This window comes from Numenius arquata, chromosome Z, assembly GCF_964106895.1.
Source record: "Numenius arquata chromosome Z, bNumArq3.hap1.1, whole genome shotgun sequence".
NCBI lineage: Eukaryota > Metazoa > Chordata > Aves > Charadriiformes > Scolopacidae > Numenius > Numenius arquata.
The window spans coordinates 17,254,521-17,279,373 of record NC_133616.1 but is presented as its reverse complement, the minus strand read 5'-3'; the positions used below and the strand labels follow the sequence as shown (position 1 = coordinate 17,279,373).

The following is a 24,853-nucleotide window of genomic DNA, read 5'->3' as shown; positions in this document are numbered from 1 at the left end:
TCCAGTTTTGGGGGTTTTATTATGCTATGGTATGCTATGCTATGCCATGTTATTTTGTGTGTGAAAGCAGCTGGAATTTTCTTTGGCAAGGTGCTTGTGCGGGAGGAAGGCAGCGTTTGTCTTGCTATCACAGAGATAGCTGCTTAATGGTAATATAAATCTGATTGTAAATCTGATTGTCTTCTGTTGGGTGGTGCTCATGCCTGACCTACTCAAGGATGTTTGTGTTATTGGTTCGCTGATATCCTCTACTGAATGGAGGAAGAAAAAGCAGAGGAGAAGAATGAAGTTGAAAAATGCAGAGCGAAGAAAGCATAAACAGGAAAAAGAGAAAAGAAAAAAGAAAAGGGGAGAATAAAGGAGGAACAGTTTGATACGTGATGAAACTTGTGTAATTTTCAGTGGTACCAAGTAATACATTTTAGTATCTCTGTCATGGGAGGAGTAGTGCTGAATATATGTCTGTGTGTGTATATATATATAAAACACACAAAGAGCACAGGATGGTATCTTTACTTTTGGAAAGACCTGTGAAGGTCGGAGGTTTTTTAACAAGTTTTGTGGCATAAGAAGAGCACAGGTCTGTGATGAATTGTCTGTACCATTGAGTCCTGCTCTTTGTTGTGAAGGGAAAACATGTCATCCAATCAAAACCCAATCAAGATCTATATTTAAAATAGTTACATGGAAAAATGCCTTGCCCATTCATGGGCTCTGAGGGCAGCTGGAACAGTTTTGCCATGTCTGTGTTGTGAAAGTCGGATAGTGGCCTCCATCCTTACAAACTGAGAATGGTGAATGGTGCCCAAAATCGCTGGGTCATTGCTAGATGGTTCAAGTCCAAAGCAGGCCAAACCGTTGATTGTTCTAACAATTTAACAATACAGATGACTGAATTCCACTGCCTGGGCCCATTTAATTCCCTAACACAGATGTAGTCTGAGTGCTTTCATTGTATTGTGAACCTGTAAGTGTTTTGGAGGGCAGGTGGAGGGCTCTGGCGTCTGCACTGCCTCTGCCAGCTTACCCTGTGGCTCCCCTCAGTAGCTTTTGAAATGTCACGAGGAGAATGTACTATAAAAATCTAGCATGTAGGACAGGAATTATCCCTAGAGTACAGTGACAGTCAAAACATGAATCTTAGCCAGTAAAGAGCTTTTGTTTTATTAAAAGAACAGAAGCGTGCACGGATCCATCACTCACTGGCCCCAGAAACAGTTTCATCTATTTCCGCTTTTAAGGAAAGCATTTCTCCATAAATGAAGTCAAATACCCTTCCATTGCAACAATTTGCAGTTATGGCACTCTAATTACCTGTCTTTTTCCTCCTGTCCTCCCTCCCTAATTGTCTCCTTCATCCCTCCCCTAGTCCTGTTTTCTTCCCTTCCTTTTTCCTTATTGCTTAAGAGCAGCAAGAAAATTTGGTCAAGCATAAAACCAAAAAGAACTTCTGGGGAGAGATCAAGCATGGAAAATTTCAAAAATTAATGAGCCACTGAAAACATGGAGTAAGAATAGAATTTCATGGAAGGAGTGGCTTCTGGTTTTGCTGTGATCATGATGTACTTAGCATGTCATCTTTGTTCTCTGTATTATATAAGAAAAAGATATTTACTCAGCTACAATCACATTGCACATTGCCCGGACCACATAGTAGTTGCTCCAGAAAAAGATCCAAAAGTAAAAGAAGAAGTAAGAACTGGACAATGGCAATGCCAGAAGAGGTTTCCCAACGAATCTGTCCAAATTCTGGCAGTATCTCAAGCATGGTGCCCTAAAACCACCACTTAGGTGTTTGCTTAGTTCAGCAGTTTCAAATTCTATTTTAACTACCACAGCAGTAGCAATTTGGAAGTGAAGGCAGTGGCTTTTTGATGTTACTAATGAGTAACACATTGGAGCCTTTTAGAGACAGAATACAATTGTCTGTACAAGGCTATAACGTCCAGGTGATAGCACAGGTACTCAAGCTGCATCATTCAAGAATAAATATTTACTGCATTTCTTAAGTTTTTATTGAAGTCTGCATTTTATTATACTTTGAATTTAGCATAGGGTAAGAACTAAACATTCAGAGTCTCCACAAGGCATACTTGGCTTGATGAAAGTAGCTTCTGATGAAGACATTTAACTGAAACTATTATTTCCTGCTTACAGTAAGCAGAACAAAAGAAACCATACAAACTACTGCATAATTATAGCATGAATATTATCAAATGTTATAAAAAAAGTTGCAGTGTTTTCAGTTCTCCTTGTTCTCAGCCATTCAAGTTTATGATATGGGCTGAAATTTTCCACTGCTAGGCTCTCTTTAGGAGTGATGAACTTTTTTTGTTCCATGTTGTAAAATTTTGGCTCACTCTTTTTTAGCAGACAAGTAATTATGTATGATATAAATATGATCATTCAACCACTAAAAATATCTAAAGGACATAGAATTAACGGTAAAAATCTGCTGTAAAATTAATTCTTATGTGGTAAATACTACTAAGAAAGATGTATATGCTTACAGTAGAGGTAAGACTTTTTTGGTAAATGATAATGGATGTTCATTTTACTGAGCTGAAAATTACAGAAGGAATATTCATAGTAGTTTGGATGATTAAAATAATGAAAAGCTAAGAAAAGGTTTGATGCGTATGTGTGAGCGTCTAACTTTTGGGTAACAGAAGCAGAGTCATGTTTATTGTGGGGAATTAACTAGGGCTTCATAAGAAAAAAAAAAGGGAAAAAAGAACCCTGAACATTTTAAAAATTTTCCAAAACTCTCATTAGGTGCTTCATAGATGTGTAAAGCAACTGGTAGCTGACCTGTATCATTCAAGGATAAGCTTGTATTAATAGATTCCCTTCAATGGCTGGGAACTAAGGTAGACACATTAGAAAATGGGACTTAAAAACTTTATCTTCTCCCCAGTTAAGTTACTTACACAATTTGCGTATATTAGTCCCATGGTAATGTAGTTAATTGGATAGCCTCAGCTCTGCACACTCAAACTGAATTAATTTTGTATTGCCATACGTGGTGTACTACTACCTGGTGATCTCTGATGAAAGGAAAGAATTAAAGATTTCTTTTCATTACACTCAGAAATTTCACGCTTACTGAAAAGCATATCCTCCTTTTCACAGTTAGACTTACCTGATAATAACTGTCCAGCCTTCTTGAGAATCAGATAGTCAGGAGACTCCTGGCAGTAGAGATGCAAGATTTTAAACTGGTTCTTCCAGGCCATGCAGGGTTGGATTAATCAAATCTATCTGTAGCTCCATACAAGTTCTGCAACAAGTCTGAGCTAATCATTAGGCTCTCTCTGCACATATCACCCCCCCCACCCCCCTACATACATACTCTCACTGTAGAGGAAACCTATCTGACTAGCTTACAAAAAAGGCTAGATCTTCGAACAACATGTGAAATAAATTCTGCCTTTAGTAGCATTTGCAATTAACTATCTCCCTCCCTCATTTCTTGAGGTAGTAATTAGCAATTGGTAGCAATTAACATGTTTCTCATATAAATATCATCTCTAGTTCTTCAGCAGACAAAGATACTTGTGAAGTTCTCTAAAGTCTGCATTTTTTAACTTGGAGTTCTTGCCACCTACATGCTTGAACATCATTTAGCATCAACAGGCCCTAGTCCCAAAAGTGGTCTTTATAACTGTCATGACATGAAATGGAGATGGTACAGACAAAAAGAAGCAGCCAGCCTCACCAGCCATGGCTGTAGGTGGATGCCCATAGAAGAGTGAGAACAGGGCAAGTGTATTTGCCTTAATGACTCTCTTAGGGTCCCAGTATTTTCAGTTCCAGGGATTCTCTGAAACTGATGTGATTCGTCTACTGGGTAAACTTTTCTCTTCCAATTACTTATTTATACTGCTGTTTAATCCACATGCTCTCTCTGAAGACACACCATCCTTTGGCTAGGAGCACATACCTGTACTCTGCTGCATGAGAAACCACCTCCTCATTTTGGAATTGAACCTGGGTCCTTCTGTTTTCTGGTTTTGATGGCCATTAATGCTTGCAACAAAAGTGATAGTACAGTCAATTACTACCCACCCACCCCCTTAAGGTTATGATTTTATAGATTTCTATGGTAACATTCTTAAAAGGTATTTTTTTGAAGGTAAAGAAACCTATTCTACTTAATTCTTTCTTGCATTGAAGCCAGCTCACTTCCACAGTCATCCTTCTTGCCGTTCTCAAAATTTTTTCCTGGCTTTAATATAGCCTTTTAGAAGTGAGAGCACCAGATCTGCAGCCAGCATACCGATGTTACAATAATAAGAATAATTCATTTGCTAATAATTCCTAACATTGATTTGCTTTTTTAATCACTGCCAATCATAGAGTTTACTTTTTTTTTAAATTACAACTGTAAGAGCTAACTCCTAAGAGGTAAGGGATACATTATTTTATGTATTTGTCTAGGCATATCACTTAACACTGGTCTCCGTCCGCAATTTCCAACCAACCCGTAAGAAGCTGCTTTTAGTTTCTTTTTAACAATCTGCTTCATCTTTACACGGTGCTGTTTCTGAAATTGAGCAGAACTGTGTGAAGTTCTTGGCCTTTGTTATTCCCATAGGGATAGTGAATGTAAGTACATTACGGTACCTATTACAGCCTAATGAGTCAGATCTAAGATTCTGAAAAATATCCTGCCTGGTGCTTAGTGTTGCACCAAGGGTGGCATTTTGTGACAGCTCTTGTAAGGGAGGTACTGTCACAACAAAATAACGACAACCGTACATTATTGGATTTATAATTCATAATAGTAATTGTATCCAACTGAATACAGGACTGAAAACAGATCAGTTTGGTACATGTAGACAAATTGTGTATATTTTTAGAGAAAGTATTTGGTCCTTTCAAAATAAATTTTAAAATTATCAGTTTGGTAGCTTCACTGTTTTTTTCCCCAGTTTTTAACCTTCTCATTTTCTCCATTAAAACTTTCTTTTTTAATATCTTTCCTTCCATTTAATATTTATCTTTAAAAATCACAAAACATTATATACTCATTTAGACTATACTATAATCCTACGCACAAAGGACGAAACATCTCCAGAGGTAATAGTATGAAGCCAAAAGGTGCTGTGATTCGACCATAGCATGGTTCCATCAATTTCACTAGTGTAGTCATTATGATTTTTGGATATAGGCCATCAAACATTAAAATAATGGTAGAAAATCAAATTAGTTTATTAAAAAAAAATAAAGTATCAGAGTCAATATTAAATTATTAGAGATTCCAAATATTTTGCTTCCATAACAACTTATGTCCATAAATTTAGCTCATAAAAGGCAGAGGTAATTATTTCATTATAATCCACTGTACTTTTATGCATTTTTATATGCAGTGAACCTTGGTATGAAGCTTAAAGAGGGGAACTAGGGAAAATGCATCAGAATTATAGATACAATTGTACTGGAACTCATTTCAGTATCTCTTTATATAGCTATATGGAGAGAATGAATACCTCTTTATCTGGTGCATTAAAGTTTTTTTTTCACAAAGACACAGTTAAAATATAACTTTAATTCGTACTCCGGAGTACTGAACTCATGAAAGACTTATTCAGCATGTCATTCTCACAGAATAAACACTGATATACCACAGCATTTTTTATTTAACAAATGCTGAAAAAAAAAAAAGTAGTATTGGTATTTTTCAAAGATCTGAACTAAATAATAATCTAGTTATACAAGGGTTAAGCAAAGCCCCGAAAAGTTCTTATAAAGGACAATAATTAAGTTTTCAAAATTAAGAATAGTAACAAATGGGATGTCTTAATGTTTGAAATGAGCAGACATTCACCAGGTGATTGGATTATTCATAGAATCATAGAATGGTTAGAGTTGGAAGGGACCTTAAAGATCATCGAGTTCCCACCACAATGCCATGGGCAGGGACACCTCCCACTAGACCATGTTGCTTAATGCCCCATCCAGCCTGGCCTTGAACACTTCCAGGGATGGGGCATCCACAACTTCCCTGGGCAACCTGTTCCAGTGCCTCACCACCCTCACAGTAAAGAATTTCTTCCTGATATCTAATCTAGGTCTCCCCTCTTTCAGTTTAAAACCATTACTCCTCATCCTATAACTACACTCCCTGATAAAGAGTCCCTCCCCCTCCCTCCTGTAGGCCCTCTTCAGGTACTGGAGGGCTGCTGTAAAGTCTCCCCAGAGCCTTCTCTTCTCCAGGCTGAACAACCCCAGCCATCTCAGCCAGTCTTCACAGGAGAGGTACTCCATCCCTCTGATCATCTTCGTGGCCCTCTGCTGGACCCATTTCAACAGCTCCATGTCCTTCTTGTGCTGAGGACTCTAAAGCTGAACGTAGTATCCCAGGTAGGGTCTCACCAGAGCAGAGTAGAGGGGCAGAATCAGCTCCCTGGACCTGCTGGCCACGCTTCTTTTGATGCAGCCCAGGATGCAGTTGGTTTTATTGTGTTTTAAGATGCTTTGCCCCGGTGGGTGTGATATGGTAACAAACTCTGCACACTCAAATCTGTTTCTGGGGGAACTAAGACAATGAATTTTGATTTCCTGAACTATGGGGACTGTGCTTGCTCATCCATGTATGCACATACGTGAGTGTACATGCTGCAGCTGAAATAAAACTTTTGAACTGTTAGCCGCTTTCGTTGCTGTTGCACATATTCAAGAAACTTTGATCACGGTCCCTTCTGTGTTTGACATTCTTTGTTAGCAAATCCATCCTGAGCTGAGAGATGCTTTGGCAAGTCCAAGATCTAACTGCTTCCAATAGTACAGCTAATAATATACCAGCAGTTCTCAGTAGTTACGATTTTGAACAGTCTTGTTACTGCACCTACGAGATTCCATGTTGTAATTGTTTAATACATATTTCAGACATGACAGTTCTTTCATGAGCTCTTTAATCATAAAATGGTTAGAGTTGGAAGGAACCTTAAAGATCATCCAGTTCCAACTCCCCTGCCATGGGCAGGGACACCTGCTACTAGAGCAGGTTGCTCAAAGGCCCATCCAGCCTGGATGTTATTAATATTAGTTAATAACTAATTAGTTAAATATACTATATATATTTATATAGTATATTTATATATTATATTTATAGTATAGTAAATATACTATACTATATAAAAATATATATCATAATTATTATAATATATAAAATATAATATACAAAATATATATAATATATATAAATATACTAAATTAGTTAAATATACTACTATATTAGTTAAATATACTAATCCAAATCAAATTCCCAAATCTTAGTGCAGTAGTTGTCTTTCATAGAAAGGTAAGTTGTTTGAGAACTATTGAGATGTAAACTAAATGCTGTGAGACTAGTCAAATCCTGTTACAGAAGAGTAAATCCAGTCTGTGCCTGCTTGTGTCTGAACTGCTATTCAGGCATCTGAAGAGCAGAATCAGAAGAGTTTTTGTGGGAACCAGGTCCAGCGCATTAAGAGCACAGCAGCTAATGCAACAGGAGCACTGTCCCACCGAGGAGAATTTTGCACCACTGCCTTACTCAGTCTGAGATCATGCTTCAAAGTATCTGTCATGTCCCAATTTTTAATGCACTGAAGAACTGTTCAGTGAGCTGATACCCAGCTACTGCTAGGGGCAGTGGATAGGAAAAGTCAAGCACTTTTTTTTTTTCCTTCATGCATTTTCCGCTGAAAGCCCGGAAAGGTTGCTACTTATTAGACAATGCTTACCACAGCATGTTCATTCTTATTAGGTCTGAATATGCTATTGCAATTATCGATGGCATTGCTGATTTTTAGGAGGTTAAAAATAATAACAAAGTACTTCAGATGACTTCTGAGCTAATTCTCCTTATGTAAACACATTCTGTTAACATTGTGCTTGCTTTGGCTTCACTAGTGTCCTCTCAATTAGGATTTGGAAAGTTTTGGTTTACTTAGCTAAAACCAATTGAACTTTTGCCCTAAACCCCAAATTGTGACTATGAGTCCATTATATTAAAACAGCAGAGGTTAACACATGATCCTTTGAACCCTTTAGAGAATATTTGAAGATAAATGAAAAATAAATAAATAAAAATTATTGATGCAGGGTTGGAAACTAGACAGTCTGTTTTGATTCAAGTTTAGGAGATACAGAATCTGGCTATAGGAAAGCAATCTAGTACTTTCCAGCGTTCTCCATTTTCCCCTTGTGGGTGTCTGCAGTAAAAAGTCATGGCACTTGCATTAGGGGAGCGTGGGAAGGGGAAGGGGGAAAGCAGAGGGCAGGATGCAGCCCTGGACCCAGCAGAAAATGTGATGCAGACAGACAGGACAGGGATACATGGTATGGACGTGCTGACATTCCTTTCCTGTAAAACTTACCCTTGGAGGTGGAAAGGGAACATCTTTTCCTTCAGTTTTCACTGTGGAAGTTAAATTCTGGAGCAGGCTAAAGTCTTTTGAAGAATATTTGTTTGGAATCGGTAAAAATGCTGCAGGGGTCATATAATATAAAAGTTTCTGTGTGGAGTAGGCACTCTTTAAACATGCCAGTGTCCATGAAAGTCACCACAAATAAAGCTTAGAGCTGTGACTCACCACCAGCAAGAGGAGATAAATATGCTGTGAACTGTCTGATGCAGAAGAGAATACATGTGCCTATTTTTATGCACTTGGTTGCACATTATGATTATGGTAGTAACAGCGTACAGAAGGGTACACAGCATTTCCCATGCATAAATTTGGAGTTGCCTTTTAAAAGTATGTGATCTCAAAGGCAAAGACAAGGAGAACAAAAAACCAGCAGAGCACAAAATATGTTCTGAATGCTTATTTATGAACTTAATTTCAAGTTGGTACAATGATTATTTAAGAAGGTAAATCTTCTTAAAGCTGTGGCAGATATCAAAGTTAAACTGTGGGAGATATCGAAGTTAAACTGTGCACATCATGGCAATGCTGGATCGTTGTTTTGCTTTTTTACCTAGTGTCACTTGAACAAAAACATTGTACATTATTTTGAAACCTGCACAAAACTATCTAATCTGTACTTTTGGACTGTTGCTGTTAACTAGCAAATACAATAAGAAAATACTTACAATCGTCAAAAATTTTATTGCAGGCAAGCTGAAGGTGAAATACTGATTCTTTTTCTAAAGTCGTAGTAACTGAAAAATCAGGGGTCTCCTCAGTTGCAAAATTGTGAAAATGTCACCTCTTTTGATGAAGAGTCTTTATATAAGAGATTAAATGGAAATGGGAATTGCAAAAAAAATTTTGAAATTACTTATAAATGGACAGATAATGAAATTTAGCATAGATATGAATGCACAAGATACTGAATTGCACTTGTTTAATTTAGAGATCAGTGTCTAAAACTGAAGGAACTTGGTATCTGATATTTTTAGTGATTAACAAGAGTCTTTCTCCCCTTGGGACTAAACTACTGTGATACAAGATTGTTAGAGATGAGTGGAGTTAAAATCTGGTGCAAAATTTGGAGTCTGACACTGTGCGTACAGGTACAGTCTTCCCGGTAGCTCCTGGGCTGAGTTCAATGCAATGGTTTTTATCTGTTGTCTCCATCTCTTTCATGATACCTTCCCACAGTCCTGCTCAGTGGTAGCGCTGGATCCTAAGCCAGCCTCGGCAGAAGTCGAGCACTGACTGGCAAGGAGTTCCCCCAAGAGGATTTTAATCTCCCAGCTTGTTCTGTGGAATCTGTGTTCATTAATTTTCTTCTGAGTAAATCCATTTTTATTCTCCCTCATTTGTGAAAAGTGAAAACTCCATGGTTGGTTGAGAGGATACTAATAGGGTGCTCTAAAGCACATACAGTTCCAAGTTTTATGAGCTGATCATTGCATGTTTGTGCTCTCTTATCACTATAGTACATTTGAAGCAATGGATGGTGCCTTGCTAGAAGGATAAACCATTCTGTAGATAAATAAATACCTTTGTGTTTATATACAATTTAATGAAAAGCCACATTCTTTGTAAGGAACAGTTTTCATTTTCACCTGGATTGCAGTCATTAGTTAACTTGGACTGAAAACTATTATTTATTTCTTTGATCTCAAGCATGTCACTTACTTACATGTATTAAAAATAATTTTATTTCATAGTGAGGAGTTTTTCTTGTACTGAATTGAAAATCAGGAAGCAAAGATGGGTCTGTGTCTATTAAAAATAACAAAAAAGTAGAACTACTGAGAATAATTTGAAAAACATATCTGATGAGAGCATTATGCTATAGGAGTTGTAACCGATTATTTGGCTAGAACAGATATCCACAGTCCCTGATACAAAAATCAGGCTACTTATTGTAGCACTCATTGCCACACATTGTTTAAACACTTGTGTATTTATGAAAAGATGAGTTTTCATAATCATCCACATTTCACCAAAAGTAGAAATTCTCCCATCAGTAGGGATTGGAACTGAAATAGTTCATGCTTTTTAGCATCTGGCACAAAATAGATTCACTACTGAGAGGAAGAGAAATGCTGTCAATATTATGTGTGGATAGCTTAATATATAACAGACCTTGAAAGGAATTAAGAGGCAATGACATCTGTGGAGATGCAGAAATGGAAGTGTATGTAGCTTGCTTTGTCATTCTCTAACACCAGATACGTTCTTCATAATATTGATACTTACAGCAACGGGACAAACTTAGAATCTGAGAAAGAGGTTAATACCCTTCCTGAGCCATTATTTAAAGTTCATGGCTGGCCTATTTTTAGGCCACCATGTGAGAAGATGTTCGCTGAAAATAGATACAGATCATGTGTCCTTGCAGAATATAGAACATCAGGACATTTCATTTCCAAAGAACATAATTGGGACTGGGCGCAGAATCTTCTTTCCTCTCACCTTTTTCCTTGTAGATTATAACTTTTGTTATACAAGCACACACTCTTATATGAGTTGTATTAACCTCTGAATATTTAACTACAATTAATTTGAAACACAGTTCTAATGGGATATATCAATTGGTTAAACTTTGATTTTTTTTCCATTAAATGTACAAATATGTACATTTGTACACATATAGATATTTCCATGTACACATATATGTGTGAGACCACATATATGCATATATATACACACATACACAGACTTTCAAGCACATACATGCAAACGCATGTGTCCAAGATGTATGTACGAGAAGAATTCTATATATTACTCTGCTGATACCTTCGCATAGTACTGAGTACATACATTGCATTATGTACTCCATTATGGTCCTTATGTTTCTCAATGTTACAGTATATATCAACACATATTTCATCTGCAGCCAGTCTATGTTTGCAAAGTATTGCCTTAAAATGAACTGTAATGACAAGGGTTGTAAGCTCTCCTATGATATAAAATCCATATAGATAAATTTATTGATAAAATTAGAGATTAAGATATAGTCTTAAGATCATTTGAGAATCTTTCTGAATAAATTATAGGAACATATTTCTTATGGAAATAATCCTCAGCCTATATTTAATTCATGAAGTGAGTAATGTAATTATACTTAAATGCTATTAATAGTTAAATAAATTTAAAACTTTGGGCAAGCAGATGAACTGAAATTATTTTGAAAAAGAATATTTAACTGATGTAAAGAAGATGGCACTGCCTATGCATCTGCATCCTGTGGCTGTTGGGTTTCATGCACAGGTGCTAATTAATGGCAGTTGCCAAGTGCCCTGCTGTCATCAGGCCCCCTTGCTTTTAGTGCATGTCTAGTCCTGGAGAGAAAGCACAAACAGAAATATTTAAGGCCTTAGTGATTGCATGCAGAGAGCAAGCACAACATAGTTAGTAAACGTGGATGACAGAAGGCTACAGGTATCTCCCCTGGTTCCTTATTTATTATTTACAGAGCTGCTTCCTCTCTATGATACCTAGAATAAAAATTTTCAGGATTTACAAATGCTAAGGATGTCCTGTGCATTCTTGATCTGCCAAGTCTTGACCATAATTTGGTTCCTAGTTGTAATGTGTCTCTTTCTTTGTTACCCTGATTCCATGCCATTATTAAGTGTGTCTGCCTAACGAGTGTTTAAAGATTGTGATGCATTACTTTTACTCTAGCTGTTATTACTAATCCACGTCGACTAGACTGCTCCTGCCAGTTTGCCTTCTCTTTCCTCCACATGATCTGCAATTGAGTCAATTCTTGCTGTCACCATGCCTATTTGAACTCCTCAGAATTTCTTCCACTCTTTACACCTCCCGTGTCATTTATGCATCTCTTCCCCCTGCAGCTACCAATATTAGCCAAAGCGGCAGTCTCAAGCAAATTCTGTCTTCAGGGCTGTCTGGCTGTCACTCTACTAAGTTATTCCCAGAGTCTTCATCTGCATTTTACCATCTAATGATATCTCTTCTGGAGCCAGCTCTCTACATCTCACCCTTCCTTACAGCTGAGCATCATCCTCATGTTTCACTGTAACACTGGGCTCTAGAATCCATGCTTTCTGTATTTTTCTACTTCTGCATGCTTGCGCTCTGGTGCAGTGGCCTGGATGTGAGTCATGAGCTCCTCGCACTCGTGTTGCAAGTTGCTACTCACAACATAACATCACTGAGCCCTTGTGCCTGATCCCACTCCAGCACCCTTTTCAGTAGTTTCCTTCAGAAGGCAAATTCAAATGGTCTCATAATTAGCTTGTCCCAGTTCACAGAGCAAAGCAGTGACGAAGACTTGTTCAGAATTAGAAAGGGATTGTGCATCCTCCTTATCTTTCTTTTTATATCCTTCTGTTATATATAGATATGTACTTCTATAGCTGACATTGTAAATATTCTAGCATATATACACACAAGCACTCAGACTTGTCTTTTGTCTAAGAAATCTAAATAAATCTTCTCATTATTTACAAATGCACTTTTTTGCCACTTAAGATGCGGATTATATATAAATATCAATGTTTAGATTTTGTGTGTTAGATAAAGTTAGGGGTTTGCTGTTTCTCCCAAATCATAATATAGAAAAGACCTTCATTGAATAGTTACAAATCAAATTAGATGCAAACAGAAATGTACTTAAAAATTCTAAACATAATTTCAGTGTGGATATTTCAAGCTCAGCTAACTGGGATTTTTCCAGTATAATCAGTAAGATTTAATTTAAGCCACTTAATATTTTTATAGAGAGAGGCTTTGAACCAATGGGCTTTTAATTCATAATAAGAAGTAAGTGTTAACCTAGCAATTAACAAGATAACAGTATTTCTGATCCAGAGCTCTTGGAGAGCTTTAAAATAACTCAGTGAACAAATCACCACTGATTTTTAAATAACTGTTTTCCTGGTTGTTGTTGTTACTGTGACAGCTAAACCATACACATAGGGTGTAGATAAAGCACATTCTCTTGAGAACTACCTCTTTGCTGACTTGGTTGTTTTGGCCATTTGGGTTGCAGTACACACTGGAGAAGGACAAAGAGGGAAGGATGGGATGGCAGAAGGAATTTCTTTCTTGTTGCAGGGCTCACAATAAACTCTCCATGGAAGCATTCCTAGTTTCAATTTCTGCTCTCAATCAAACAAGTGCAAATCAGAAATAAGTCAACACAAAAATTTATACCCTATCCATAGCTTTCTATTTCTCCTAAGGCGTGTCGATTTTTTCCTGCCACCTAGTTCTTTGCTTCAGTACTTTTTTTTAGTCCCCAGTCAGCTCCCTGCTAGCTTCAAACACAGATTTTTCCCTCCCTGTTTTCATCCACAAGTTATTTCCTTCATGGCCTTCCCGTTCTTCAGCAAGACAAACTGTATTGTTCAAGCATCACATGCTGTTCTGTCATCACATTCTGACTCACATATTTTACACAGCGAAGTACCCAAACCAATATATTTTATCTAATAAATCACAAAAACGTAAGTGTAACTCAGACTGCCTTTGTGAAGCTCGACTGTCTCTTCCTCACTTACTTTCTCTCATGCACAATTACTCTTCCTCGGAAAAAGGTGAATCAAGTGCTGTTCTGAGAATTTCCATCACTATTCTAAAACAAAGCCTTTTTTTTTTCCCTGGCAACCAGGTGATATCTCACTGACTTTGGTGAACAGAAGTACTCTTCATTCAAAAAAGATATAACTAGCATTTGAGCTGTTGTGCTTGGAAGGATATAGTAGAAAAAAATAGTAGCTGCCACAGACCACATACAAGGTCAACTACAGATTGATTGGTGTTAGCAAGTGGTATCACTGGAGTTTCAATACAAATGCACAAGAATAAATATGGTTTCTAGAATCATCAGATTACCAGATAAAGGAGGTGACAATTAGCTCCAAAGACAGTGGAAAAGCAATGCTACAGTAGATACTAAGCTGTGAACAAGCAGACTAGACAAAGTTTTGTAATTATTAGCAAAACCAACTTTATCCTTTTTCTTAGTCATTGTTTTAGAAAAACATGAGGTGTGATTCATTCATTTCTACAGCAAATATGATGACTAATTCATGCCAGTCTTTCATGTATTAACACAAGCTTCTGATATGGATACCAATAGGATTTTGTACACTTCACATCTTTTAGGAATCACATTTCTACCACAATTTGACAATACATGTGTTTAAATCTGTAGTTTCATTGGCTTAATGGGACAACTTTAATATTTAAAATGCCTCACTAAACCAAGATTTCAGTCTTAAGTGCCCCCTGCCCAAGATATTATTTAGTAAATACTATGGTTATATTGAGTATAACACACAAATATACACACACACAAATGGGAATGAAGATATTTGATTACTGAGGAGCAGAAAACTGAAACGGTGATGTTAAATATATTTGCAAATTTTAGATAACTTATTCAGTTAATAAAAGGGAACAGTCTCTACAGCACCTGCTGTATCATACAGCACTAATTTCATATTACCTTCTGTAATGAACTATGGGTTGTTTTCTACTAAGAGCATTCAGGAAAATTTTTCAGCAGTACAGTTCAGAAGGAAAAACCTGAAAGAAGTGGAGACTGCTCAACTGGCCCAAACTTTAAGCGCTTATCTGGATTATCAGGACTTCTCAGGCTTTTGAAATTAAACTGGCTATCTCACAATTACAGACTGCCTTAAAACATTGCCTATATCAGTGCTCTCATTTTGATACTTCTCATCCTTTCCCCAGCTGGAAATCAAACTTAAGAAGCATAGAACATTTCAGAACATTGAAGAAGACGAAAGCTAAGTTCCCTTTAAAAACAGACCAGTCAAGGAATGGAGGGACAGTTGGGTGAATGAAAGGGTGAATAGATAGTGCCTTTTTAATTTCTTTCCTTCTTTCTTTGGCTTTTTTTTTTTTTAATCTTCTCAATATAATGGAAGATCCAGAGAAGAGAACCATGAGATGCATAGAACTGCTCTCCCTTAAGCTTCATTAAATCAATTAACAAGCTTGGAAAAAGATGGATATCCTTCATCAGACTGACTTTATTGGAGGTTTGGTTGAACCATATATCCTCAAAAGGATTATCCTGTCTGCATTTGAATTTAATGCAATAATAATTCTGAAGCATAAAAAATGCATATAAGGAGTTGAATAGAAAATTCTAATGAAGTAGGGAATGATAGAAAAGTATGCAAAAGGCCAACATTTAATCAACGAAGCCAAGAAAATATAATTGGTCAAATCTATATCCCTTCTGCTTGCAAATGCATAAAAAAGATTGCTTTCTCTTGGGAGACAGCAATACTAGCTACCATATGCTCTCTTTAAGGCTGACTTGTCTTAAACTGAGTTGAACAGAGCTAGACAGAAAAAAAGACCTGCTTTAACTCAGTCCTGGTAGAATCCAAGCAGGGGATTTTGTTCATCATTTGGCTGGAAAGGATATTGATTCCTCTTTTCCTTTTCCTTGCCTAAGCTTATGTCACAGATGGCTGGAAAAATTTCTGCATCTGGGCAACATGCATGCAGGTATGCTGGAGGTCTTGGGGACCTGAGGGCTTTGAAAATGTAAATACACAGGCTGGCCACTGGTTTTCAAGGCAGCTGAGATCACATGGACTGTCTTTGCCTTAGAGATCAGAACTTTTTCAGGTTTTGTACTTCGTCTGTAGGTAAAACATGTAGGTTACCTCAGATCAGAGCATTCTTGAACTTTAAAACCTATAGCCAAAGGGGCTAGACAGTGAGGTTTTCTAAAACACACACACATGAAATATCCAACTGTGTTAACAGAATGGCAAAATATCAAAGTCCTGAAGAAAAAAGAATGGTGTTTCTGAATGCAGCTCTAGACATAAATGATGGTATCCAAGTTACCCTATTTGTAAGTAAAACTCTAGGCCAACTCTATGTGTTAAAATTGATCAATGTAATTGAAAAATGGAAAATCGTGGAAATCACATTCAAAGAGAAAAATGCACATAGTCATGATTACTTATATGAAAGCTTCTGAGCAAAATCTATTTTTAAGTCATACACTCTGTATAGAACTGTATTTGAACAATTTTAGGTGCACCAGAAATGAAGAATATTGCATCCCATTGCCACATGTAGATTTTCTGGCACTAAACAAGTTGTGAGCTAATGATGTAGTCATTCCCTCAGTGGGGTACTAATCCTAGTGCTCCTGGTTACCTGCTGTCATAAAACCTGTAAGAACTTACTATCAGTAAGATGCCTTCTTTCTGCCAAAGTTGGCTGTAATTGACCAATGGGTTAAAAAATTACAGGAAATCATGAACACGTATATAATATGACTCCTTAAAGCTAGGTTATTTATATATTTAACCTGCTCATAGAGGTCCAAATCCTTAAATATCTTGCTTTTCCCTTTAGTTCTCTGTTAATCACTTGCTCAGTATTTTAGGTTTTTTTCTTCTGTGAGTTATTTCTAAGCAAAAAACCAGCTTTCTCAATAAAGTGATTTATTCCTTTCAATGGCAGGTAATAGACTGATTTAGTTTCTCATCCTTTGAAAGCAGAGTGTAAAGGAGATGACACTCAGAAAAAAAGTATGCGTTGTTAGAGTTATGCACTAGATTTTTATAATAATAATAAGAGTGACCTAATGAAACTAAGCTATTTTTCAACATAGTCACTAACAGACTTTGGTGGCCTACACATAAGAAGGATGTGGTTTGTAGATGGAAGTAGTAGCTTTCATTAGATCAATTGGATTAGTGGGAGAAAGCAAAGAACCTTTCAGGCGTACAGATCTTTCAAGAACTTTGTCTGCTTTTTTTCTTCCAACAAAAGCTTTTTCCAGTGAGTCTAACTAAAAGCACTACCTCTATCTAAAAATCTTCCCCTGGAGCAAAGGTCCCAAAAAAACTCTTACACATGCCATCAGAGACGTTGGCCACTGCCATGCCCCGATCACAGCTAGGACAGTCTTGTGGCTGCCTCTGTAAATGTGGCATCTTGAGATGCATAGGAGCTTCCTGAAATACTCTACCCATGCAAAATTATAATATCTGATGCTTTAACATCAGTTTGAAAAAATAACCAGGAAGGCCAAAATGAGTAATAAAGCCAGTACAGTATAAAGGAGCAGGAGCCAATGTAATTGCCTAACAAATCTCTTGTATAAAGCAGACCATTGCACCTCCAACTTAGTTCTTGTGTAACAGAGACCAATACTTGAACTAGATCAACACTTGGTCCATGTAGGTCTGAATCACTCTTGCCCTTTAACCGCTTCAGCTGTATAACACACTTGTAATCTTTTCTTCACACTTCACTTGGTGTTTTCTTCATGTAGAGGTGAGACAAAAACATCATTATGTAATTTAATTAAGATATCATACTGAGCAGCATAATCTGGTTCCAGTCTGGCTCCAAAGAAACTTAAAGAAAATATGAGTGAAAGATTTTTCTGTGCACAAAAAGTCAACTTTTAATTGGCAGTTTGTTCTTTTCTTACCTTTCTTTTGAAATACAGAACTATTTCTCCTATTACTTTCTGAGTTACATAAAATGTTTTCATAATCTTTACTGTTTCTTTCTCCCCAAGATGATATTTAAAGTAGTACACAAGAATCTGAAATTGCAGCTCTGCCTGTGATTAAGACTCAGGGAAATGTATTTTACTTGCTCTGAATGATCTCATATTTAAATAAAAGAACACTTTAAAGAAAAACAAAGCACTTAAAAATGACACATTTCTTTCTCCCTCAGTAATTTTCCACCTTCTAACGTCTTAAATAGGGAAAGTTTGTACTTTAGCAAAAACTTTCTCAGAAAACTAATCAACAAAATGAATGCATTACTAGGACATAATGGCTGAAATTACCACAGCAGGGTAGTTTTGTAGCTATGTTGGTACCTTCATTAGGCAATTCAGGCTGAGTAGGTAATGTATGTGTATACATGGGAATATCCAGATATAGTTTACATATTAAGAGAGAAAGGTGGGCAGAAGATGGGGCCATAAGAGGATATGAGCCTCCAAGAGTGAATATCCTGCAACAAGGGTGTGTTTTGTTGGGATTCCTAAGACAAGATGAACTTTCTGGTCATGCTGGACTGGTTCTGTGCACAGGAGTCACGCATATCTGAATTCCCCCCTCTGTCTCTGTCATGCTCTCCTATGCTGCTGTAAAGACACATTACTGATCACTTGTCTTTTTTTTCCAATTTCCCTTTTGTTTACTTCATCTGCACTACTTCTCAGCTTTCACTCCAGATACCTTTTCTCCAGGTATTGTTCTTCTGTGCTCTCACTTTTTCAGGAATTTCAATTTCTCAATCTCTTTTTAAAGTCAACTTTCCTGCCTTCTTTTTTCCCCTTTCTTCTAGGTCTTTCTGTTCCTTCTTTTTATTTTCCTCCCATTCTTTCTTTCTTAATACTACTCCATCTAGGTCTATTTTACTCTTTTTTCTTGATCATGACTGGAGTTGAACTTTCCACTCTGCCAGCCTTTTCTGTGCTTCCCCACCAGCTTCTATATAATTTCCTGTCAATTTCTGCTTTCTTTAGTAATTTCCTTTCTCTGCCTCCTGGGCATGCAAGACAAGCTATTCACTTTCAGAAACAGAAAACAAGCAGCAAGTCTACTGAAAAGTCCCTGGGCAAGGCAAGACAAGTAATAGTTATTGCCAGCTTTCCAGCATCAGCCGAGACTGCAGTAAGGCAGTCTCATACAGAGCTGAGGAAGTAGTCTGGGACTCCTCGCATGATGCCACCATACTGCGAGCAGTAGGAGCAGAGAATAACTTTTCCTTGGGACGGAGGTGGTGGCTGAATCTTAACTGAGAAATGGAGTATTTAGATGAGAAGGAAAACCAGTGTATCCTCATCTTTTAGAAAGGCAGTTAGCTAGAACCTCTCTATAATATTTATTCCCTCATACAGAATATACTTGAAAGGCTAGTTTGGGATTACTCCTCTTTACTTATTGACTCAGCAGGATTCACTGATCTTGAATGCCCATGACACCTATCTGGTAGTTCACACCTTGCAGTGCTATTCCTTGAGATAACTTTTGCATTCAGGCAAACAGTACAGTACATATCTTGCATCAATTTTTCCATCTGTTTTTGCAAGCAAGACTAGTTTTTTGGGGTTTTTTAAGATCTGATTCTGATGGCATGTGTGTAGATAGTATTGTCCTACAGTGTCACACCGGTAGCATCTATGTTTTTGCCTGCTGGTGGGAGTCACAGCCAGCCTGCTCTTCCCTTCTATAAATAGGAGTCTCTCAGTGTTCTTTTCTACACATCTTTTCTGGTTTCCATTCCTGCCATGTATTCCTTTACATTTCTAGTATCATGCAACCATGAAGAAGTCTGCTCTTGGTCTCAGATCTGTCTCCTTCTGTCTTAATCCAGCCCATTTATGCTTAACCATGGAGTCCATACATGATGCAGTGTTTCAGGCATTCCAAAACATTCATAAGATCGCAAAATTATGCCAATCAGAGAGGGTAAGGGAGAGTGAGGCAGTACAGTGAAAAGTGATGTGAGAGGAGTGTTGTTCTATTTCCGTCACTTATAAATAATTCTCAGATAAAATGTTCTTGGTGGAATCATATCCCCACTAGATTCAGTTGGACCTTAGTGATTGACTTCAAAGATGTAGCATCTTACTCTTCATTCACTCTATCTTTAACCCAATAATTCTGGAATTAAATCTGTATTAAATTATGACTAGGTAAAAGTATTTATTTTTTTTATCCCCTTGGCTCACTACGGAGCGAAAAAGAGGAGGGGGAAAAAAGGATTATATGGTGTTTATCTAAGTATAGAGTACTCAAAGGTGGAATGTCTCCTTTACATCAATTACAAAGCCTTGGCTTAGTGTAGGAAATGTTAGTGATGCTCCACTAACAATTAAATTCTATTTAGTTTTACAAAGCAGTTAGGTGACTGCTAGTTGTATTTTTCTTTTATTTGCTCTGTGTGCATTTATATGCAGATGACCATATATGCTCTTCCTGTCATGTTTGGGTTGCTAACTCAGTAGATGTTGCCTGCCTGAGCCCCTCTTCACGTGTAATACCGATTAGTCTCAGCTCTTCAGTACGCTGTTAAATCTATATAACAACTGACCATGGCAATTTTCCTAATACAAAGTAAGGTCTGCAAGAATGAACCTGAAACTCCTTCGGAAATTGTTCTTTTTTTTTTTTTTTTTCATTTTATTTCAAGCAAGTAGGATATTCATAGCTTTCTAATACTTACACGTAGATGTGCTCATAGTTGGCTCTGTAAATATAAATATTCTTGGTGGGAGACATCCTTAAGACTTGTAGAAGTCTTAGGAAAATAGCAGTACTTTCTGCATATGTATTTCTTTAAAAGACAGGAATGTATGCCTCTCTGTTTATAAAATGAATTAATTCTGGGAAGGAAATTTTCCTGTTGATTTCATCTAGCCCTGCAGCTAACTGTAATGTACATTCATATTACCACTGGAGTTGTTCTGATCAGAAAGATATTACTGCTGTAATATTTGAAAACACAGGGCTTGCGTAATTTTATCACTTAATGCAGTTATTGCAACAGCTAATATTGTTGTCAGGCAGTGTAATTTCTATTTAATTTTTATCTTTCTGTCATATTTTCCCCCTTAAAATCCAAAGGGAATAATAAATAACATGAAAAATCCTTTCACCTCAGACGTACAAATCAAACTTCACTGTTGTTTCAATCACTTCACTAGAAACAGATTAAAGTATAATTAGGCACAGAAAGAAATACAGAAAAGTCCAATATGAACATAAAGAACTTCTGTATGAAGGAAGCAGAAAGTCTTTTTTTCAATGCTCATCATATTGTACACATTTGCTGACCGTTATTATAATTTTGTTTCCTTCCCATTTAGGAGATTGTCAACTTCAACTGTCGGAAGCTGGTTGCTACAATGCCTCTTTTTGCTAACGCAGACCCAAATTTTGTAACTGCCATGCTAAGCAAACTGAGATTTGAGGTGTTCCAACCTGGAGATTATATTATCCGAGAAGGGGCTGTGGGTAAAAAGATGTATTTCATTCAGCATGGTGTTGCTGGTGTCATCACCAAATCCAATAAGGAGCTGAAGCTGACAGATGGCTCTTACTTCGGAGGTGAGTAAGAAAAAATGAATTGTAACATTGGAGTGAATGCACTAGAACAAAACATGTTCAGGTATCAGACACATAAAGGCAACAGAGTGTCTTTTGCCAAGGCAATTAAAGCCGCAGTGATGAGTGAACAGAATATTTCTGAATAAGACACTGAGAGGCTGCTTACTGTTGTAAGGATAGCTATTAAAGATGCAGAATGACCTTGCTAAATTCTGAAGTTACTTTGAATTAAGAGCACTGTTATTTAACAGACAGTATTTAAATAAAAATATAATACTTTTCATAGTAATTTTACATCTATTAAAAAGTAAAATAAACTTTGAAAAGAGATACAATTTTTGAGTCATAAATGTAAAGTACTTCTAAAAGGTTAAAATTATGTAAGAATTACAAAATTAGGCAGTGGATCACAGACCACTATCTCTACAGGATATTTTGGTATTCATGAATATTTCAAGCTGTTATCAGTGCTTTTCCACTGAATTTTAGGACACAACAATGTTTATCCTTCCAGTATACACTATGAGAAACTGGACTCCCTTTCTGACTTGATAACTTTCTAACAGATGCATATTAATAAAAAACAGAGATGAATTTTAATCCAAATTTGAATCTGAACATTTATATTTGGATGAAAGCAATCTCTTTTTTTACATATAATAATTGACCCTTATGAAAACATTGTTCCTTGTGAATGTAAATTGTCCTTGTGCGATGGAAAAGGTGTCTGCTTCTGTGAGTAGCAGCAAGGATGGTTTCCAGCCGCTGATTGAACATTTGTGTGTACCACTGCTGCCCATGATGGTTACAGTTAGTTTGTCGTTGTATTACTTTTCTGTTGAATCCCATGAATCATCCCAAAACTCAGGCAAAAGCCTTTCAGAAAATGTTCAATTGAAAGCCTAATCAGTGGCATTTAGCTGATATACAGAAGTGGGAAGCTTAGAAAAGTGAATTGGGCTCAGTGTTTGAATTGGGCTATAGAGTTACTTAACTAATCCCATTTTAGAATAATATGCTAAAGCAACTCCTACTTATCTGGCCAGCAGGCCTTGTCACCCTGCAGTAGCCTCTGCAAGGTGATTTGTACCAGTATTTGTAGAAGCACTTCAGTAAAGAGGTCTTGTGCTTATCCCACAGGCTTAGACTGTAGATGCTGAAGACAGGAGATTAAGGTGAAAGAAAAGGTAAATGCTGAGGAGGAAGAAACGGAGCAACCTTGGTCTTGGTCTTCTCTATGCTTAGCAGTGCCCCAGTTTATGAAAATGAGTTTGCAAGAGCCTGCGTGCTGAATCTGACCATAATACTCCTCTGAACCAGCAGAGGATCAGAAGGGATTGCGCATGAAAGTATTTTACATAACTGTCAGCCTGTTGTTGCAGTGCAAACGACTACTTAGCTCGTCCTGTTCAACCACTACCCTTCTTAGCAGGAATGCAGACAAAAAATAAGCTACTTGCAATATCCAGACACCACAAGAACATATTACACTGCATACCAAAGCAGTTTTCCTCATCTGGACTGCAGCTGGGATGAGACAAGGGGTGCAAACATGGGGGCAAATACATCCAAAACCTGGCAGCTGCTGGGGCAAACGGGAGATAATAGCTGCTGCTGGATGTAGCCTGGAGAGGCGAGGCAAGGAGAAAGAAGAAGAGAGGAGAGGAGAGGAGAGGAGAGGAGAGGAGAGGAGAGGAGAGGAGAGGAGAGGAGAGGAGAGGAGAGGAGAGGAGAGGAGAGGAGAGGAGAGGAGAGGAGAGGAGAGGAGAGGAGAGGAGAGGAGAGGAGAGGAGAGGAGAGGAGAGGAGAGGAGAGGAGAGAGCAAGCGCATAGGGAGAGAGAACCTGAGAAAGGAAGTGCCATAAGTTCTGGGATTTTTTGGGTGTGGTTTGTTTTTTTTGTTTGTTTGTTTTGTTTTGTTTTGTTTGTTTTTGTTGGTTGGACTCGATGATATCAAAGGTCCCATCCAAACAAAAATATTCTGTGATTCTGTGATTCTGTGATTCTGTGATTCTGTGATTCTGTGAATTGAAAAGGTTTGGTTTGTCAAAGCAGAAAAAAAATATCTAATATTCTCATCTCTATGGAGAAGACACTCTTTCCCTGAAACGTGTACCAGAATCTGAGTACAGCTTCCTGAGCAAAGCAGACACAAGTGTGCTTGTCATTGATAAAATGACAAGCTGGAAGAGTAAGTCTGTGTTTAAATCCTAAGACCGTAATGGAGACATGAAAAATTTGAGGCTGAGATACTGTTTAAGAAGCTGCAACTTATGACTTCAAATTCAATGTGTAGCTCTCAGGTCTGACACAATACATCAATATCAACACTTGTGCTCTCACAAGCAAGGCAAGGACACACAGGTGGGAGAGGTGTGCCGTACCTAAACAGATCCTTTTTCAATTTTAAATGTCTTATGAATTGGAGGTTCACAGTCCCAGCTCAGAGATGCTAATGGTTGGATGTCAGGTACATCCTGGACCTGAGTCTCCCAGGGGCCCTGGCTCTGGAGAGATAAGGGAGGAGTCCCTGGAGAGGAAGACTTATTTCCAGAACTCATGAAGGCTTTTACCAACATCCTGCCTTGGATTTGAAACATGTTTATCAAACTTAAAATATGTAAAATGCTTGGGTATTGACAACGTTGTATTTGTAGAAAACTTATGACACCCAGGAGTTTTTGGAGAACTGGAGGTTAGTGTGAAAGCCAAGATTTAAGAAGAATCAAAGCAGTGTCACCAATATTTGGCAGAGGCTTGAATGGAGACTGTCAGGAGATGGAAAGCCTGGAAAACCAAAAGTAGCAGTAATAAAGAAAGGAAATATCTGGAGGTTTGAAGGCTGAAATACACTTGAATACTTAAATTCTCTTGCTTGATCTTTGTTCTTAATTAAAAAACAGGCTTCCCTATGGATCTGAGTGTTAAAAGTTTCACATGAAACTAGATAAACCTTACGATTGCTTGGAAATTCTTCTCAAAAAGGAAGTGCCTGGATAACTGTCAATGGAATAGATTAATCAGACTATGCTTTGCCTCTGCTTTATGTTTTCTGTTGATTCTTGAGGGACGTGCAGAATGGTGAAGCTGGAGAGCTCTCCATAGATCTAACCTTGGTTACCATCCGCCTCTTTCCTCATCTGTGCTCACTGGTTTCTCCTTTCCAGAGGGAAGGAGTAAGTACAAGTCTGTAACCACATAGATCTTGTGGTTTGTTCGTTGGTATTCCTGTAGGAAGAGCATCCTGTCCCTTAACATCATGTGTGCTCATAAATCTAATCTTGAACTTTGTGTGCAGGAGCACTACTTAGCATCTTGGATGCTAATTTCCATCCCAATAAGTTTTTTCCA

At 37.5% G+C, this 24,853-nt stretch overlaps 1 protein-coding gene across 1 annotated transcript in view; it reads left to right on the top strand.

The window, feature by feature from the left end:
* The window catches only part of HCN1 (hyperpolarization activated cyclic nucleotide gated potassium channel 1), a 198,669-nt gene that overhangs the window by 156,210 nt on the left and 17,606 nt on the right, over positions 1–24,853 (top strand). Inside the window, exon 6 of the mRNA XM_074166104.1 lies at positions 21,262–21,502. Coding sequence (XP_074022205.1) covers positions 21,262–21,502 — 241 coding nt within the window. The remainder of the gene's footprint in view (positions 1–21,261; positions 21,503–24,853) is intronic.